Genomic DNA, 21,242 nt, shown 5'->3' with positions numbered 1-21,242 from the left:
CTTATTCATATCCGCCATACATTTAATATTCCGAGAAAGATTACGAAGTAATCTCCGCATGTAATGAGCGGAGATAGTGCCAAGCTGACGGAACTGAATCATCTTGTCATGTGTATAATATGCTATTTCGACACGGATTATAAATTCTGTCCAACGATTTCTGACTAATGCCACCGGCATGAGGAATAAGTAAATCATTTCGTTCATTGGTGAATACAATGTAAAAATGGTAGTTATTTCACAAATAATACTTCTACCTGCTTGTCGCTTCAGTTATAAATATATTTAGGATAAAAATTATTCAACACAAGATATTATATTCAGAAATGGTTATAAATCGACGGGAAAATATTGCTCAATATTTTGACGTGAATTATTTAACCGTCTGGTTTGTACCTTCGGTATACTTTCAAAATTTGATTTGGTAGACAAATACATAAACCAAAACATAGATATAGTATCTAACTGCAAACATATAATTTTTCGTCACAAGACTAAATTTATATTTGAGAAAAAAAAATGTAAATTTTTTTCTCTCTTGGAACACGTTACTAAAATTAATTTTTGAATATTAAAACTCTCTTTTTAATGATTTACCTTCGGTCTCGTCAAGAGCGCGAAAGCATCGTCTGTTTCGTTAACTAAATATTACGATGCGCATCGGAAAGTTATTAATGTGATTTGCACGGTGATAGGTCAGCGCAAGGCCGCTCCGATCCGATACTTTTTTGGCCCGCTTGTTCCTCCCGCATGCGGGTGTCGGGCGGAGAAAAATATATTTCCAAGACCTTCGTCATGTCGTATATTACGATGCGTCGGACAGATACATATTTATTTCGAACGGAAATCCGCGAAGTCCGGCCGTTGTCGGTCGTACGTCATGTCGCGATGTGCGCGAGCACGCGCATGTATACGGTGTACGTAATATCCCAATACGTGTTCAACGAAGTGTAATTCTTTGAGAAGAGAGCGGGCTCGTGAGGCGACAGGCAGAAATCTCTAATAGCCGCCAGATCCGAATACAAACGAGGAGAGACTGTCATGTTCGCGTAAACGCGAACAAATCCACGTGAAGGAACAAGTGTATCATGTAAACAGTGTACTTTCCTGCGTCCCAGAAAGCCTTAAATCTACTTGCATTCCACCAAGTCGTCAATCATGCTACACAGATACATACGATGAAATGTGACCAGGTACAAGGCAGGCATATCTGCTGATAAAATATGTAAATATTAAATAATATAAAATTTAAAAAAACAAACAAAAAATACGAAAACAAAATTAAAGAACGTGTGGACTAGTATTGTTAGAAGTCACGCGCAATGCAAATGTCTGAGTTGCCTACTTCACAGGCGATCCGAATAAGAACGCGTAACTCCTCAAGGACACGGACTTCTTAACAAAAATTGATTCTTTTGGTCAGATCTACCATCCCCTAAAGTTTGTCCTATACCTTCTGAAATATGCATTATGTACGGAATGGTAAAAGTAGACAATTGTACCGTGCGTATAATGTTTTAAAATATTCTATGTCATAGCTGAATCAATATCGCTCTGTTCTTCTCGTACGGAAAGTTTCTCGCTCTTATGCCGTCGAGTTTGCATTACGTCACGACAACTGTCCGTTCCTAGTCGTATTATTAGCTACATCGTCCAATTGGGTTCTCAAGTAAAATTTTTTTATTAAGCGGTATCCATAATTAATGTAGAGAATCTAAGCCGATTTTTAGTACTTTTTGAATTTAAAAAAAAACCTAAATTTGAGAAAGTTATAGCTTTCTAAAGTTTCTTTGATGACGGCAACTTCAAAAGATTTCGCAACAACATTATGACGTCACGCACATTTTCGTGTACTATATTTTCTTCAATTTTGAAGATATTGCAAAAATTCAAAAAGTTTACAAAGAAAGTATGCCATGATCTATCAGAATATACTGTTGGGTAAAAGTCGGTTAAAGACCGAATTAATTATGGAGACTGTAGCTGCGTTATTTTTACGCCATGGGTATATTTGCGAACTGTTACGTTTGAATAAGCGGATAGGGAAGATATGATATGAAACGAGAGACTGAACGGTCATCCGTCATCCGATTTAATGTCATAAAATTTCACTGTACATGAATAAGATAACACTACTCTTTACTCACTAATTCTCTAATTAGTACAAACTATTTTACAAGATAAAAAATTTTGATAATAAATTACTAAAAATACGGAACAAGGAATTAAACATAGAGAGAATTCCGCGTGTCTTGAAAAAACAGAGAAGCTGTGTCTTGAAAAAAAATGCGACTACTATGTTTAATTTCTTGTTCCTTATTCCTCTCATTGTGTGCATGAGCCCTTACATATTTTTCCAAAGTACAAGAGCTCATATTTGTACCGCCGGTAATATATCAAGAGTTCCCGGGTACAATACGTTTGTATTAGATGGAAGGTGTTACGTTTACAGCGACTAAGGAATAGAATCAAACTATAGCGCGGGCGGCGTTGTACCTCTCTCGAGAATGTACAATACCTCTTTATCTTATTCAAGGCGGCAATATTTCAAGTAATTACGCGACACGTTGTACGTAACTTGACTTGATATAAATAGCGGGGTTTACGTGACAGACGTTGATTTTCTTACGGTCTGAAAATAAATGGCGGCGTGGAGTCTCCCTCCGAAACCATCTCCCGGTAGCTCCCCTTGCGAAAGGCTGAATAAACGCCGCATATTTTTCCCCATAATTCCGAAATACCTCCGCGCTGAGATGTTACTTCCGCGCGAACGACCGTATCGTGCATATTATAAGCGCGCGCGCGCCGGAAATCACGGAGACGGGCGCAGCCTGTCTATTAAAAATTCAGCTGCTCCGTGCGTGTATTATACGCAACGAGCACGTGTACATAGCACCGTTCCCCACGTATAAATAATGGAGGAGCTAAAAATGCGCCGTAATTTGTGCGCGACAAGGTAAGATAGCTCAACGCCACCATGCGAAGGTATCTCCCGCGCGTCTCCCCGACAAGACACCCCCGGAATCCGCGATGACACTATTCATCTATTTTTCTTACGAGCCAACGGGTATGCGCGAGAGTATCTCGACGAGAGTACGGGAAAGAAATGGGCGAGATAAAAGAAGAAAAAAAAACTGCGACAGCACGAGACAACGCGCGCCGGAAGGGACAAAGGGGAGATGAGTCGCGAAATGAAAAGACGGATTCGAGATGATGAAAGTTACTGGTGCGTGCGATGAAAAAATACGCGTCACAGGGAGTTGATCGGCGTGTTTGCCCTCGGCGACACGCGACGTGGAACGTTTACCCTTTGCGCGGCCGCCACCCTCTTCTCCCTTATCGATAGTGCCGCGAGTAACGAAGACCATGTCGCGCGTCTATGTTAGTATTGGGATATAACCCGACGACGCGGACGGGGAGGGAAGACGCCATGCCGGTGTGTTGGAATAGCGTGATCGATATCAGCATTCTCTCGATTGAGAAATAGAAGACTTCTTTCTCCACGCTGATAACACGCGAACGTTTATTGAAGGTTTCTCGACAGGTAGATACGCATCGAGAAACCCATCAATGGAAAACGAACTAAAAATATCGCGAGGGATGAGAGAGAATTCGTTTGATTGCCATGTGTCGAATAGAATATCGCCGATAAATACAATTGACATTTGATTGTTTGATCGGTTTTCACACGCGCCAGAGGTTCGTGCTAATTCGAAATTTCTGTACCCTTTGTGAAAGTTTCCCTTGTAACGCGTCTAAAATTGAAGTTTACCTCAATAGAGAGATTAATTTTCACAATATTAAGCTTTGTATATATTCTAACATCCGTTTTGTGCTTTACAAAATTCTTACTCGTGTAAAAGTTTCCGCTAGAACAGACCTTCAGTAATTCGAAACATCTTGCGCGTTTTATATCGGCATTATTCATCGTCCGCGATATGGGCGATGGGCGATAATCAATAAAGCGATACGAGTGCACATAAAAGCAGTTAATAAGCAATAAAAGCTGCAGGCAAGATAAAACACAGACGCCGCTCGTACGTAAGGTAAAACGGGTTGAGAACTCAACTCGCTTATAGAAACTTCTTCCTTCGCCCCCTATTTTTCTTACGTCCCGGCTGGAGAGAGGAAGAGAGTATCCCGGGGCGAGAGATATCGCATTTTATCTAGCGCAGCTGGATCCCCAGATTCAAAACTTTTCCATATCGCATTACGTGCATGTATATACACGACGTAAAGGCAGGTATAGCGATGCTCTCTTCTCGCACGCAAAGGACCCGCGCATCGATAAATATTTCATTATGCACATCGTAGTGCGTCGACGTGCACATTGCACGTACGTGTACGTACGTGGGGCTCGCGGCGAAACACAATCCGGCGCGACGCTTTCCATATCTGTGCCTCGCAATCTCCGACAACAAAATTTGCCTGACGCCGCACACAGGTGGACGCTGTGCGGCCAGCGTGGACGACCCCTTTCCCGTCCTTCCTCCTACCCCCAGGCGCCAGTATCGATTATGAAATTGCGCTGGATAAAGCAAACGAGATACCGCGGCGACGAGCTTGGTCGGTGGTTTCCTCGTGCTCTCGTGAGCGCGTATCACTGATACCCGGGCTGTTGGTTTTACCTTTCCGATCATATCGGCATACCGACGCTCTGTCCTTCCAGCACGCAGGTGAGAACACTCTGCCATTTGCCAGTTCACGGGGATACGCACATCTGCGTGTTCGCTCCGTATCGAGCCATGTTGTACGTCGCGCGTATTCGTTTCTCCTACGGCGGAGGATGGGGCGCGAACCCCCCTAAACGCTATTCGTCTCTATCTCGTATTGTGCTTTAAACTACAATATGCTCTCTCACGTGCATCGTGTCACGACGCGACTGCATCATAATTCCCGATAGGCGCTCAGGACCTGCGGAAGCAGGCAACGGATCGCATTCATCCGTCATTATTATTTGATTAACTGCGGAAGAATCGGGAGATAATAGAGAATACCTTCGGCGGACTTCCGCTTATCCTTCTCTTTCTCTCTCTCTCCCCTCATCCATTCTCTCTCCCTCTCTCTCTTTCCCTCCCTTCTTCTCTTTCTCTCAGGACCTTATCCTATTTCGAAATCCGAGGACACATCCGGCTTAAGTTCTCTCTCACCGAACGTCAAAGTTTCGAGCGATTCTATATACATCGCTCCCATAACAGGCTTTTGGTCCGGCTATTACCGTTTAAGAAATGCGCATATCATGAATGAGGTAAATTTCGCGATACACCGTGTCCCCGATAGCGGATTCGTTAATTGAACTTTTCCAGGCACGCTCACGTCACATGCAATTTTCGCGGAATGAAAAAGTGAAATCTTGCGCGCGGCTGTAAATAAACACGAAATTTTAACGCCTGATACAGCTTCGTTATGTAGTTGTAACCACGTTATATTCCTTGTTTATCGTACTATGGACAACTGTGGACATATTTATTTATCGAGTCTCGTCCGAATATCGGAGCACTATACTGCAAGTCTATACGTTTACCTGTTAACAATTCATATTGTCACATATTAGTCCATGTAACCGTACGAAATTGCATACTAAAATGTAAAATATTCTAGTTCTAAATAAGCGAGCATTCTCCGCTTTATCCTCGTCTATTATTAATGCGCGTTATTCTAAATCGACATCCGGTGATTTAAAAAAGAAAAAAGATATTTTAGGATTTTTAATTCTTCAAATATAAAAAGATTCGGTATATCGAATACATTGAGTACGGAAGCTAATTAGGCTAATTGTAAGAGAACCGAACTGGTTTCACGATACCCGCAAATTAACATTGCGCCGATTTCTAACTGCCCAGATAGGCGAAATGGTTTTAAAATATTCGTGGAAACCGTATAATAGCCTAAAAAACTGTTCGGGCTTTACGATATGGTCGAGAAATCTGCATTTCTAATTTTTATACCGGACATTCACGAAATAACATCGTCGACGATGTAGTAAAACCGGGATTTGCGGAATCTCCATCGCGGAATTATAAACGTCGAGAATTTTTTGAAAAATTCGGATCGGCGGTATGGGAGAATTACAACAAGATCTAGATAATATAGTTTTTTTTCCGGAAAAATTTTTTCGGAAATATTTTCTCTCGATAAACGTTTCGCTGTACTAGCGAGAACTTTGTTGTAAAAATGAAAAAAAGAGCTTCAGAAATAAAATATGATTTACAAATTCTTCCTAAATTCTCGATGTACATAGAACTTATGTTGGCGGACGATTTTGTGGAATTAAAGTAAACATGCGAATTTACTATCGGTTTGGCGTTTAAAAATACGAGGGAATAAAGTGTGTTTGCTTCCAATTCATGAAATACCACGTCATTTACCATTTCTTTCTCACGAAAGAGAAATAAAGCGTTTACGAATAAAAAGGATCGTGAACTAGCGAGCTTACGAACACGTTCAGGAGTATGTGTCAAGGTATTGATCGACTTCAGCAACTGGGGTGCCATTAGCCATATACTTTTTGCCTAATAGTATGAACTATTGCGACCGAGAACTCCGAAGAAAGCTTACGTTGGCGACCTACTTTTAGATCGCGCTAGAATAAAATCTTTTTTCCGGAATCAGGTCGGTGCGCATAAAAGACGTGTTGCGAAATGCGGTGTATGCAAATAGGTCAGATATTTACGACGATGTTTTAAGTAAATTTATTTATAACATGTCCGTAAATTAATTATTTATAATTATTAATAATTGTTTGATAATAATAACTATCAGTCAATATAAAAATGACTTTGCGGTGAATCGTGCAGATTTGTAACTGTTTGGCAAATAAATAAGAAACACCGCTCAACTCAACCCTCTGTGCTGGCTGATACAAAAGAAAAATAGTCCGTACTCACTTTATTCGATTATAAACTAGCAGCTCAGCTATCTCTCGGCCTAGCCTTGAGTATAGAGTTTCTACGAAGACCAACACCTTTGGGTCTATCCTTAATCGAGCTTCACTGCGATGGTCTGGTGCTGACGGTAGTCTGGTCGCTCCTTTCAAAGTCGAACATCGTATTGCCGGCTCTGGCCTTGTATCTCGGTGTATTAAACTGCAAATAGAAAAGTCATTTATTAATATTTTATTACAATTAGTTTTATATTTAATAAAAAAACTAATTATTATATAATTTTTAATATATAAAACATATCGCCTAATATATTTTTTAAACCTTCTTCAATTTATTCGTTAAAAATGGACAAGCGGCAAAATTTATCAGTAATATTTTTCAATGCAATCGTAAGATAAGCTATTGATATTATACATATACATCAAAAGAATCTGAAGAATTTCCGCGATATTGATTATAGATATAACGCATTTTCTGGAATCATCTCTTATCTCAGAAGTTTTACATATTTATGAGATATTTTCTCGTTACAGAGCGAGCCTCGCGTTACTTGCCGTGTTACAGTTTTCATGATAATACTAAATGTTCTCTCAAAGAACAAGAGGAACGTTTCGATTAGCCTCAGTCCAGGAGCAAAAATTCTTCCGTTAAATTCTTCGCAGCGAAACCCCTGTAACGAGCGGCCCTCGAAGAATGCACGGCAGCTCTTTCAACCTGTCCTCAAAGTTCCGCTTTCAGCATAGACGAATACAACGCGGCCCGGTATATCCGTGAGAACGCGGATGTAGCAGCGACGCAGGAATTTCGGAACGTATGCGTAGCTCCACAAAGGACCCTTTAGCGCTGCTGCAACGAGTCCTTCCGGACAGCTATTAACATCGAGCATTCTGCGAGTCTCCTGGTATTTACCACGAGCAAGCATCCCCCGCCGTGTGAGTATAAAGGTAATTTTTTTTCCTTTTACATCTTAACATCGCTGGTATCGCGTTTCGAATCATAGAAGATTGGAAACCTTGATACCCGATAGTTTTTAAAAAAGATTATAATTTTCGAGAAGACACCTTCAGAAGAAAAAAATTTTTCTTCCAAATTTCCATTTTACCCTTCTTATTTACAGCTACATTTCTTACTTAGAATGTTTTCTCTAGATTGTGTCGAATGGGGTTCTTCAGTAAAAGCTAGCATAGAGTGCAGCACCAATATAAAAATTGGTAGTATTTGGTAGTATTGGTAGTATTTTTTGGTAGTATTGGTATCATTTACGCCGCTAACTACCAGCCACAGTGGCTCCCCTGTGCGGGAGCAAAAGTTAGTGAAGAACCCCATTAAATTCAACAGTGTATGATCTTTATGTTTTCTGTTTTATATCGCAAGATTTGAGAAACGCTCAACAACATGTTATCTGATCGTTGGGTATAGGAAGAGGACATAACATACCCTTCCCATCGAGATCCCCGAATTTGATGTCTTTAGATTTTTTCTTGTAGGACTTTGTAAAAGATAAAGTTTATCGAGAAGAACTCACCCCTAATAATATGAAGGCCTGAATTATGGCCTGCCTAATAAATTACCAAGACAACTTTCGAGGAGATAGAATTATCATTCAGGATAAGACAATATATTCATGACCAAGATCGTTTTTTCGAATACAAAAGAAGATAAAGAACATTTTCTGGGTGTCCAGCAAAGCTAGATATCGGATCAATATCCTAGGCTAAGCGTCTAACTAAAAAAGGTACATAGTAAAAAAAAAGATTTCCTTAGATTCTCAGAGAGATGAATAGTTTATAAGAAGATAACCGCGTGTAAAGATTAAACTGGGACACCCTATAGATTCACCCTACAGCTAAATACATTCTCTTCAGATAGCAAATACATTCCTCGCTATAGCTTCTTTATGTTGATAAATGTCACCAGCAGTGTATTATTGGTACATACACCAAATTAGTATGCATCCAGCAATCGGACTTCTCGCTATAAACTGAAAATCGAACCTTTACATTGAAGCAGGATAAACCGAGACCGGTCGACATTCAAACACGCGAGGGCATTTTCATAATGGAACAGTAATAACTATTATGGTACACGAATTCGTCGAATTATTAATTGGGATGCCAACACGATCAATCGTTCTCATAATTCCTATATATGCCATAACACTCATTGATGCGTAAAAACGTTTATCGTGCAGCGTGCCGAATTATATCCAAATATGAATGTGGATATTACGAGTGCATATTAATTAGTGGCATTGTGTATCAAACAGATCATTAATTCCCAGATGCGAAGAAATTTGTACAGTTATAACCGTAGTTAAATGACAGCAAATAAAAGACATATATTCTCGTAATTTATAAAAAAATTTCTTTTTATAAATTTTTACATCATATTGCGATCCTGAGAAATTTTTTCCCAAAAAGAAAATGTACGTGTAAAAGTTTCTAAACCGATGGATAAAGCGATGAGTGAGATTGAAAGGGTCCAACCCTTGGCTTAGATGGAAGCGAAACAGATTATCGACGATGCGCTTCGCAGCTCTTATCCTCTCCAGTTTACAATTTATGCACATTAGGCGTCGTGTCAGTAGACGCATACACGAAGCGGAGCTTCGGTCGAAGGTAATATTTACCCTCGTAGTAGTACTGCTTTAGTCGTTGTTATGGAGTATTTGGTGTAACTAAATTTCAAGCAAATATTTTCCACGTAACGCAATCACAGACATAAACCGTATTGCAGTAAAGGTTTTTGACGCGCACAGTGATAATCCACCGTGTAAAACGCAATTTACCAAGACGTAAAATATTCGTGAAATTTCCCTTAACAGCTCCATATGTTATCTGCTTGCATTCCAGATAATTTGGCCAAAGCTCGTCAATGATCGATTTCCGCGTTATCAAAGTTTCTCGTTTCGTCTTCGGCGTGTGTTTTGCAATAGCTTTCATAAAGATATGGAAATGCACGCAGTATGAAACAGAGAGTATCGATCGCGATGTGCCCCATACGCGCATACCCGGCGGTGCATCGAATGGCTCCTCTGCATTTCATGCGCGGGTTATCGATGCAATATTCTTGACATTCGCGTGCATCGAAGTCGTTTATCCGTGCACACGGGATCATTCGTAAATATCAAGGATCTGCAATCTTACCTACGGTTCAGAACATGAGGAGTACTCTGTATGTGTATTGTTTCTCTCTCTACTTGGTAAAAGATCGAAACCACACGGAGAGAATTTTCTCTTAAAATTTACCCTGAAATCATAGTAATAGTTGTAGAACAACATGTACCACCAAGAATTTTATGATTCTGATTAATATCCACCATAATAAAAAATATTAATATCTATTACGTTAAAATATAAAAAATGTTGGATTAATTTTACTGAAATATATCTAGGAAATTTCAATAATTTTTCAAAATTTGCCAATCTGCTTGGTAATTTTTATCAAGTTGTTTGTAAAATGTCTTTTGTATATTTTAAAAATTCCTTGGTTGCCAAGTTGTCCTAAGTTTGTAGTGAATTTGAAGGGTAAAATATAACAAAAAATTCTCTCCGTGCAGCTTCATTTCTAATTCCATTAGATATGACATTTAAAATGAGATTTCGTATACGCTTTGTCTATACCTGCCAAACTAGTACATTTACATTTACATTTATAATATCTTAAGTTTCTAACGTCTTAGATTTAATTTCTATTATCTTTTATTATTTTTCTTAACTTACCTTCTATCTTTCTCTAATTCTTAGAACTAGAAAAAGATAAAAATTAAGTTAAACCGAGATTAAAGTTAATCTACATTGATAAAAATGAACATAAGAAAAACAAAAAGCTTCTGAATTTTGTAGAGTATTTTTAAAAACTTTCGGATTCACTTCTCATGTGTCTCGCGATAGTCAATGTGATCTTTAAGTGTCACACGTAAATGGAATTCAACGCGGTGAACAGCGATGTCAATAATATACAGAGACGTAAAATCTGACAGTTACACGCACGTTGCGTAGATCCGCACATGCGTGTCCGCGCAGAGGCTTTCAAGTACATTGGTAATCTGGGACGAGAGAGATACGATGCATCGTCCTATCGCACATCAGCCGTGGCCGCAAGTAAGCCTATTAGCGCGCAGCGTTATTAGAGGATACTATCTGACCTAAATTCCGAGTACCTATCGGTTACAGGCGTGCGTAGGCATCCTTAATGTGAATTTATGATAAGGCTGTAAGGCTCAGGTACACGCGCGCTGCCAAACTGTCTCAACTTTTGAGTAGGAGAGATCGGTTGATGTACAATTGCTTTATAGTTAGAGTATTCAATCAAAACGTTCCCGTTGTTCAACCATTATTCTATTGCGGATATGATTGACTTGAGAACGATGAACAGGCTTCTAACACATCGCGAACGAACGATTTCGATCGGGACAAAGCTCGCTATACGCAGACACGACTGCGTGAACTGTGATTGGAAAAGACTGGTATCGCGTGTCTGTCTCGTCGCGTAGCGACGTTAGGACAATCCCCGAAAGAGATCTATGACAGTGCAAAAATATATACAATACATGCTGTGTTGCAATCGGAAACTCCCGTTTCCCGTCGGAATCGCAATATCATAGTTTCTCGATAAGTCCCACGGTCAACGAGACCTATGTAGATGTATATATCGATCATGGGGGGGGGGGGGTAAAAACGTACAACCGTGAGTATTCTGCGAAGTCCACGATCGCAAAAGATAGTATATATTCATTTGTCCGCGTTATAGAGCGAGATATTGCCAATATTGTACGATCGTTCTCGGATCGTTCTGAATTTTCTGAACATCAAACGCACAATCCCCATTGCAGTCAATCAAAACTAGTCGAAATAAATGCGGCATTTACGAATGCAAGAAATTTTCGTTAACTGTATAACTAAGCAACTAGGAATAAGCTACAATTATATAAAGACGTCGTTAGACGAGTTTAGATCTCTGTCAAGTGCGAGTCATCCGAGCTTACGACGCCGTCTACTCTTCGGTCGGACTTTTTTTATCTGCCATCAACCCTCCGGCGTGCTAAGTGTAACATTACGAGCCGTCAAGGAGGAGCCATCACACGAGAATTGCTTTTCACAAATCAAGCCGCGCGCCAGCTTCTCCCGATCATTGCGGGACTTTTGTGCGCGACGAAAAAAAAGGGGGGCTCATAACGGCAGTTTCGACACCGTCTGGCTCTAATAAACGCCATTAAGGGAAAGAGAGAACGAGAGAAACGACGTGCCTTTCTTAAAAAAGTAATTTTAGATTACGGCCGTCATTGTCGTCTATCGACAGCCGATTAAATTACAGTATAGAATCGCTCTTGACACGAGAGAGCGGCAACGGAACGGAGGAGGGTGCTCTCGAATTACTATGTCGTATAACGGCTCATCGTCTCGTACTTTTCGCGCGGATAATCGAGTTACGTTCGATGCGTCTTTATGATCCTCTTTCGCTTCTCGTCTCCTTATTGCCTGATCATGACAGGAGTCGCCGGCACTTATCGCATCTTACCGCGCGGGTGTCGTCTGTCTGTCCTTTACATGGCGTTCTTATAAGATGCCTTTGCTAACCCGGGAAGAATCGCGAGGAGAAAAATGAACATCTAAAGTCGACGTTACATTAGCAAAAGCTGTCAAAGCGTTATTCGTATAAATTTATTCGCGCGCAATGTTAAATACATTCGCAAAATGAGAATAATCAACGTAGTTCTGTAAAATATCAAAGAAAATTACAGGGCATTCATCCTTTTATCTCCGCGCAGCAGAACAATATTCTTTCAGCATTTCTCTCGCTTCAGAGAGTTACGAGTTTATATTCATAGTCCTTCCCATACATTACATTACATAACGCTCTGTATTTACGACTGCAGCCGTCAACGCTGCATCCGCATCTTCGTGTTTAACGCACTCAAACCGTCGAGTTAACGTAACTGCTCGAGTATAGCACAATACGCTATTAGATTCATCAAATATATGACGTCGGAAAGGGCTATTGTACCCGTGCGCGCTTTTCTCTACGAGTGGAGGAACAATGCGCGGCGAATGCGCGGCCGAGAGCGGTGTGCGCGTTCTTAACGTTCAAATGCACCGGCAAAGCTGTTCGCGCGTTATTGCAGCTCATCTCCCCGCGCGCATATACTTTCTCGTTAGAGAGCGGCAAGAATCAGTCTCGGTCAGAATGGCGACGCTAATGAATCATAATCGGTATTTTCCGCGCGGAACGTTTTAGCCGGGTTAACCTGAGTAGAGATGTGCCTACATGCAGCTCTGCGCCGGACGCCTGCTGCAGCTGCTGCACGCAACTACCACAGTGACCCACGGCGTCCACGAATGGTCACTCGCCAGCGTCAATTGGTTAAATGACAAACGAAATCATCTTCCCGTTCGTTAACCTTGATGGGCCTTCCTCTCCCTCTCTCTTTCTCTCTCTCTCTTTCTCTCTCTCTCTCTCTCTCTCTCTCTCTCTCTCTCTCTCTCTCTCTCTCTCTCTCTCTGTATCTATCTCTGTCTCTCGCTCTTTCGCTTTTGCTCCATCCTTTGGTTTCGTCATTTGAATTACCACCGGCAGAATCTCGTGATCCTCTTTCTCATGTTAATTAGCAGCAAGTGTCCGCAGCCGCCTTTGTGAAAGAATAATAGGGATCAACGTTACACGATTCGTTTAGCATAAACGTTGGCCGCAGCGAACAATACGTCGATTAATGGTACGCGCACGACCTCTCTGGAATGTGCTCTTTTTAATGCTCATTTAATATGTTCGCCGAACCAAATTCTGCGCTCTCTCACTTGCAATATTTTGCTTGTTAATGTAGATTGGTATTTTTGTTTATATATAGCACGAGATAAATATAGAAACTATATTCGAAGCTCGAAAATATTTGCAAATGACGTTTGATCGTTTTGAAAACAAGGATATGTATGTATATGTTAATATCTGGATTAGCTAATGAAATTTTCACAACAAGCAGAATTGCCGTTATTACATAGAATGTTATAACTACAATCGTGTTAAAATCAAATTTCCGAAGTTAATTAGAATCGCAACAACAAGCGATATAATTCAAAACATTTCGTGATCTCTTAAATGATTTTATTCGATATTAAATAAACTTGTCAGAGTTTACTCGTTCTGGTGTATATGTATGATGGAGAATCTCATTTAGAACAAAAGTTCGTCACTTGCGGATTGTATTTGTATAGATGTTTGTGGAACGATTGCGTTTCAAACTGCATGGAACACCGCGGGGCAATCGCAACGCGACGTTACAGAATCATATTTCTGTGCGTGCCACGGTCGGATTTGATGCCATTTGAATATTGAAGGATTATACGCGAACTGTGCCCTTCCTTAAAACACCATTTGCATTAATACGGGAGTGCAGCAACTATTAACAGTGTTAAAAGTTTCATAACCTTGTCAAGTATAAATAAAAAAATATTTCTTCTTATAAACTGTTAGCAATTAGTACAGTAAAAATAAACCATATTTGATGTTCACGATACGATAGTAAAAAAATAGTAAAAATAATTTCTCTTTATGTCATTTCTTTGATTACCAGACATTTCTCTTTGTCATTTCTTTGATTACCAGACATTATGATAACAGACGATGACTTTGCTTGCTGCATTCATAGCCATAAAAATGATAATGTAGAATTGAATCTTTCCCATAAAATTTTAAAACGAATCGTCAAGCTATACATAGATAAGTATAGATAGCTATAGAATAAACCAGATACAAAATATAAAGATAGCTAAGTATATAAATACCTAATAAAGATAAGAATTTTTGATACAAGTAAAAAAAGATATCTACTTCATTCATCTTCTGCACCAATAAAAAATTAAATTGCTAATTAAGTTTTAAACATTCTCCTTGAATGAAAACAATTAGCTAGTTTATTCATAATGAAATCTTATAATTATGAACATTGCAAACGCAAACATCGCATCCGTAAAAATAAACGATAAATTTTTGAAATAAAGTCAGTAATATTAAGTTTTTCATTAATGAAAGAGATACTTTGTTATAAGAAAAATATTATTTACTTGCTTGACAAATTACATAAATATTAAAATAAATGATAAATTTTTGAAATAAATTCAGTAATGTTAAATTTTTCATTAATGAAAGAGATACTTGGTTATAAGAAAAATATTATTTGGTTGCTTGACAAATAACATAAATATTAAAATCTCGATTAAAATCAAATGCGATATTTTATGATGTAATTTTATTTTATGTGAGAAATTTAAACAAAGTTTTAATATCGTCTTTAAATTAGAAGATATAAAAAAAATTAAGACAAAATATAAAAATGACTTTTTCAAATGTCAAAAGACAGTGCATCAGCCATCGATCTCTACACCTCGTTCCTTCAACCTCTATCAGCAATGGCGCTTTGCAGCCAGAATCGGGCGCAGAAAATGTGTCCATGGCACGCGAATTCAGCGTCAGTGGGTGATGAAAGGTCCCGGGGGTTTCCTTTTTCTTTATCGCGCGACTGTGTGGCAGTCTGCACGACTTTAACCCTTGAGCACACGCGGTTGTTCAAGTTACCCGGAATCTATCTTACGAGCGCAGGTGCGCAAGTGTGAGCGCGGACACGAAATCGTCGACACGAGAAAGATAGAGTTGTCCGGCTGCTAAATGTATTAGCCACTTCGTGTAAGAGTTATCTCGAGCCAAAAATAATACTGTAATCAACCGAATCGTCAAGTATTCCAGATATTATTAATCATATTTTATTAAACTTTTCTGCAAATATTTTAGGTATTCTCTAACATAGAATTGATCTAATATATCGACACAATTCAACACATCCACACATCCACATACGTATATATTCAGTATCCTCCCTTTACACAAGACGGCTTTACGCCACTTCGCTTTTACGAAAAAACCTAGTAGGCTGTTTTCGCTAACTGAAAAAAATCCGAAAAGAATTTTCGCTTTTATAAAAAAAAAAAAATGTTTCCCATACAAATTAATGGTAATGGCTCCTTCGCTTTACATTATTTCGGCTTACGAAAGGTTTCATAGAAACGCTCTACTTTCGGATAGCGGGAGAACCCTATATACAGAGTATAATAAATGATCTGATAATAATTCGCAGAAGGTAGGTAGAGAGGATTAAACTAATAGAAAAGTCCTGTACCGTTTTGCGATTATGACAATAAATAACGAGTTATTAATTCATAAAGATCTACGAATTAGCGTGTGTTCGCACGATTCAGCAAGAAGAAACAGCACAGCGTTTACGTTGCTACACGCGCGGCGAAGCATTAAGAGGAGTGCTTTATAAACAACAACGGCTTTGCACGACTGTTGCTCATGTATAGCTGCTGTTATATTTGCACAGCGCTCCACCCAATGCCTCCGCCGCGCGAGTAGCAACGTAAACTCTGTGTGCTGTCTTTTCTCGCTGAATCGTGCGAACATACGCTAATTCGCAGATCTTTATCTGTATTAATTAGTAACTCATTATTTATTGTCATAATCGCAAAACGCTATACAACTTTTCTATTCAGTTTAACCCGCTCTACCTATCCTTTTTTTGCGGATGTTACACTTATTATCAGATATAATACATACGAAAGGTTATTAGAAAAGTTTCTTAAGTGATACATATACCATAGATGCCATGAGTTTTCATGTAATTTTGAATTTAGTATCATCCTTTAGAAGACTGACATAAAAATATCAAGTCAATATGTAGTCAAGTGTAGTATAGTTTGTGTTTGACAATGCTTGAAAGTTGTTGTGTATGCCATTTATAGAATTTCTAGAAAAATAAAAAAAAACTGAAATTCGAGCAGTAATCAAATTCTTTTCATGAATAAAAGTTGGAAATTTTCTTCGTAAAATATGGGAAAGGAGCGTAAATCAAATAGAAGCATAAACGAAGTGCAAAGTAACGTGTATATATGAAACGAGAGCAACTTTTAGGTATTCCTCATTTCGCTTAATAAAGTTGTATCATGCTCGAGATAAGTGAAGCAGAATTATGATCTCAGGGTTATACACCATCTATGTACCTTTCTTCTTCCTTACTTCAATAATAACTTTTTATATCTACTTACATATTACTTTATGTTACTTTGTAGTTATAAGAATTACGACGGAATGCAAAATATATTTACACTTGCTTATGAAGAAGAAAAGCTGTAAAAGAGAGAGAATATAATCCTTATGGGATCATTGATGTATTACTGATGATTATAAATTTGAAAATAAATCATTTTATTCGGTAATCTAACAATTTGATCTTTCACAAAATTTAATCACGCGTCCAATTACTTTGCGCAAAATGTAATTCAGTGGACGTGATCCATATTTGAGACATTTCGGCTACGCTATTACACTGTAATGGCCGCAGTTGCTTAATGGAATAGCGAGCTATTTGCAGAGGCAACATCGATGGCATTGATGCAATGGTTGCATTAATCCTCTCTGTATAAGATCAAATAAATTAAATGAGTCAAATATTTCGGATAAATCAAAATACTGTTATTAATCGAATTTTATATATTATTTGCTAAGTCATTTAGGAATAAATGAATTAAAATGATTTTTAAGCATTGAACACTAAGAGGATATTTGTACGTTAAAATATATCTGACCTACTAGCTAGGTTAATAAATAATTTTATAAATGTGTAAGCAATTTCCGAAGGTATCTTAATATTATTTTTTCACTAATGGATTTATAAATTATATTTTAATGGACATTATCGCGTAAATTAAAATAAAATAGTAGGTTTGGATGGTTCAACACGTTCGCATTTGTCATCTTGTCACGTATTGATACACGGCACCGGTATAAGTAATGCATTTTATCGGCACATTGATTTTACCAGCCTCAGAAGTACGCTCCGCGTCACGATGCACATCTGTTATATCGTGCACCGCAGTGTATAGCTCTCTCTCATATAGCTCTCAGAATCGGTACAACCCTTCGTGTCCAGCCATTCGATCGCTCTCTGGCCTTCCTGCGGCACTCACATTTCGCGCGCGACTACACGCGTCTCTCCATCGGGTACGTGACCGAAGGCGCACGATAGTAAATTGCTTCTGCGGTACGTTTTACTCTTCACGATGCCGCGATGGCGCGAAGGAGGTCGGCAAGCGGGAGCGAAAGTCGAGGGAGCTGAAACTGCTCCGTCAATCGGCCGGTAGTGAGACGGGGGTGAAAATCGAGAGAGGCCGGAGGAGAGAATGGAATCGTTGGGGGATGCTCCTTTGGTCGTGGCAAAATGGAAGAGAGAGAAAAAAAAAAGAAGAAGAGATCGGAGAAGAGATCCCTCTTTCGCGAGGTAGCCCGCGCGCGAACTTCTACCCTCTGATTGAGTGGCGAGGGTGACCAGAAGGTAGAATCCCGATCGGTTCGAAAGGGTGTGAGAGGGCATCCGGCAATTTACGGACGTCCGGCGAAACTGATTTCGAGGCGACAGAAATTACTTCTTCAGGAAGTCGCGGTTCTCTCTCCCTCCCCCCTTTCCATTTCCCCCATCTTCTCCCTTTTATATATCTCTCTCTCTCTCTCTCTCTCTCTCTCTCTCTCTCTCTCTCTCTCTCTCTCTCTCTCGCGCGCTATTCGTTCTCATACCGAGTTTTTTGGTTCTTCTCATCGCGATGTGACTCGCCTCTAGGGTACCGTATTCTACCGGTTTGCAGCGTTACCGGCGAATCTCTCGTTCGGTCGTGGCGCAGCATTGGGAATTGTGGATTGCGCGGAAACAAGAAGTCACATTCTCCAATTTTCCTCCATTATATATTGAGTGAGAGACACAATTTTATTTTCTATCTTATCGCGTGTCATTATTGTCACTAAAGGTACGTGTCAAAGGTATACGTTCAATTCGACAGATAAGGTGAAAGAAGCTCAAGTAATTTATTGAAATAGTAGCAGAGAAACTATTTTTCAACTTTATGACAAATTTGAGGAAATGGGGAATGTGAATCTTTTGGTCTTGTAATCTTCAATTGAATTCGCCTTCAGCGTGCGCGCGGTTCCTTCGTATTGGTTTTCTGCGGCCGGAGCATCGGGATTGTGGCCGCATCGATTTGAGACCGGCGGTAGCCGTGGTAAATTTCATAATACACTTCTCGAGAATAGTAGACCGATATTTGACTCACGCCATGCGCCGTTTCTCTCGTTGACTCTTAATTAAATTTTTTGCCGATTGTACGCGCACAAATATACGAATGATGCATAAAGCTTTCAAATATTTCTCTGAAAAAACCTCTATGTAATTTTCTTCAGATAATTCATCTAAACTGAATTTAAAAAATTTGAAAACGTCATGTAAAACATATTATATGAAAGCGATGTGCACAAGTTTATTAAAAAATATTAATGGTACATTTTTCAAGTTTTATAGTAATTAAATACACGTGTAATTAATTATCGGATTACAAATGTAAATAATAATATTGATTGACGTTTGAATAATGGAAAAGATTGCTTCATTGTTACCAGTCAACAGTTAAATGACTGAATTAGAGACAAAGGATTGAAGCCATTTCTTTCTGTTCGTAAGGCTGATATATGGGAAACCATAAACAAGCTCGGAGAATCTACTTTCTAGCCCGTGGTGTAGTTTCACTATGGCTGCCAAATGTAATTGAACGAAATAAACGTTGCAGCAAAATGCTTTCACTTCGTTACATCGCCAATACACCGAGACTGGCGGGATTTCATTCGCAATCTTTTCACCGTATAATAGTCCGCCATTAAGCGATTATCTGAATTGGCAGTTTAAAATCGTTCGTTTCTGCGGCTTTTATTGCGGTATAGACTTGCGAGATGTCAGAGTCAGGATATATTACAAGCACAAACAATATAAACTCTATATTTTACATCTTCTTATTTTTATATAATATAAATAAATATAAACTTGCAAAAAGGATCCGCGACTTGCGACGCTTAAAACTTGCATTTCGATCACTATTTCCAGCGGCATAATCTTTAATCAAGCAATGTACCTGATCCATCTGCTTGAAACAGAACAAATAAAAAAGAGAAAGAGAAAAAAGCTCTCGTGACAAAGGCGTTTTTGTGACTAGCTTTTATATAATGTAGTAAGCCCGGATACCTCATGTAGATATAATCGTGCATTTCACAGATCAATTCATCTACGTCTCTCTCGTTATTTCCGTGCGTACGCGACGTTTTTACGTTTTACATTCGGTCGTGCGGAAGTTTTTAATTCGCACTGCGCTAATTAGAGGCCCGGTATCGACCAATCGATCCGTGAAATACACTCGCAAACCCCGGCGTACAGACGATAAATTGAGCGGGGTGTGCGGAGTTGCGCGAAAGGGCTTTTCCTCCCTCCTCTGCATGAAGAGCGGGACGCGAACACGAGCTCTCGCAAGGTTTTTACCCGTTTATAGCGAGAACGTTGTAAACGCGCTGCATTACATGCACGAGCGCGGTCGATCGGTGCGCTGCGGCCGTTCGAATGCAGTGTTTTCCTGGAAAGACACTGCGATTTCCAATTATTCCGCAGATCTGCAATAATTTTTGTCATTCCGATAATTGTAATTATTCATCCATGTATCGACGTACCAATGTGTGGACGTATGCCGATCGGCAGCGACACAGAACGCGAATCTGAATGCGCGTGTTCCCCGCGCGAGTTATATGCGCGCATATAAAGTCTTATTAATGTCGCATTACGTGTAATCACTTGCAGCAATTGCATGCGTAAAATAACGATATACTAATATAATTGCGATGAGTCGTGAGCGAGTTGTTACAGGGCCGTTGTACCTATAGCTTGTAATCGAGATTACAAATGAGGGAAGCGTTAATAAGCGACGGTGAGTATCACAGTCGACCGGAGGGGTAGAGCGACGATTAATATGTCGTCAAAGGAGCGCCACTTTGGTACGCCCGCAATTTCTGAGGCCTGTGGAAAACGTGAGCCACTCGAGTGCTCGGGCGTTGAAACAATTAGGCGGAAATGCCTCTAATGACGCAGCAGCTGCTCGAATTTGACTGGCAAAATTCCTGACGGCGTTTCTCCTCAATCTTCATCCGCGTCTAATGCATGACTCTGTAACTACGTGACAGTTGCTTTGACGGCATTATTCGTGATGGGAATTCGCGAGCCGAATGGATTATTATTCGGCAAATGATTATGTAGAAATTACGAGTCGCGCAATTATGTTGAACTATATAAATGTGGTATAATAAAATAAAACTACTAGTAAAAGAAATATATAAATTTAACATTTAAATGATTATGAAAATAGTTGAACTACAGCTATTCTGGGAGCGAGCATGTTATCTTATTTGCGGCAGATTGTACCTGCTCAGTTTAGGCTTCGGTTATAATTGCGG

At 39.5% G+C, this 21,242-nt stretch overlaps 1 protein-coding gene across 3 annotated transcripts in view; it reads right to left on the bottom strand.

The window, feature by feature from the left end:
- Positions 1 to 21,242, bottom strand: part of Sfl (N-deacetylase and N-sulfotransferase sfl) — a 271,277-nt gene that overhangs the window by 37,968 nt on the left and 212,067 nt on the right. For all 3 annotated transcript variants that reach the window (XM_071777022.1, XM_071777021.1, XM_071777020.1), the window contains one exon: positions 6,888 to 7,085. In XM_071777022.1, coding sequence (XP_071633123.1) covers positions 6,888 to 7,085 — 198 coding nt within the window. The remainder of the gene's footprint in view (positions 1 to 6,887; positions 7,086 to 21,242) is intronic.

This window comes from Temnothorax longispinosus, chromosome 4, assembly GCF_030848805.1.
Source record: "Temnothorax longispinosus isolate EJ_2023e chromosome 4, Tlon_JGU_v1, whole genome shotgun sequence".
Lineage (NCBI taxonomy): Eukaryota > Metazoa > Arthropoda > Insecta > Hymenoptera > Formicidae > Temnothorax > Temnothorax longispinosus.
This window is presented reverse-complemented; position numbering and strand designations above follow the sequence as displayed.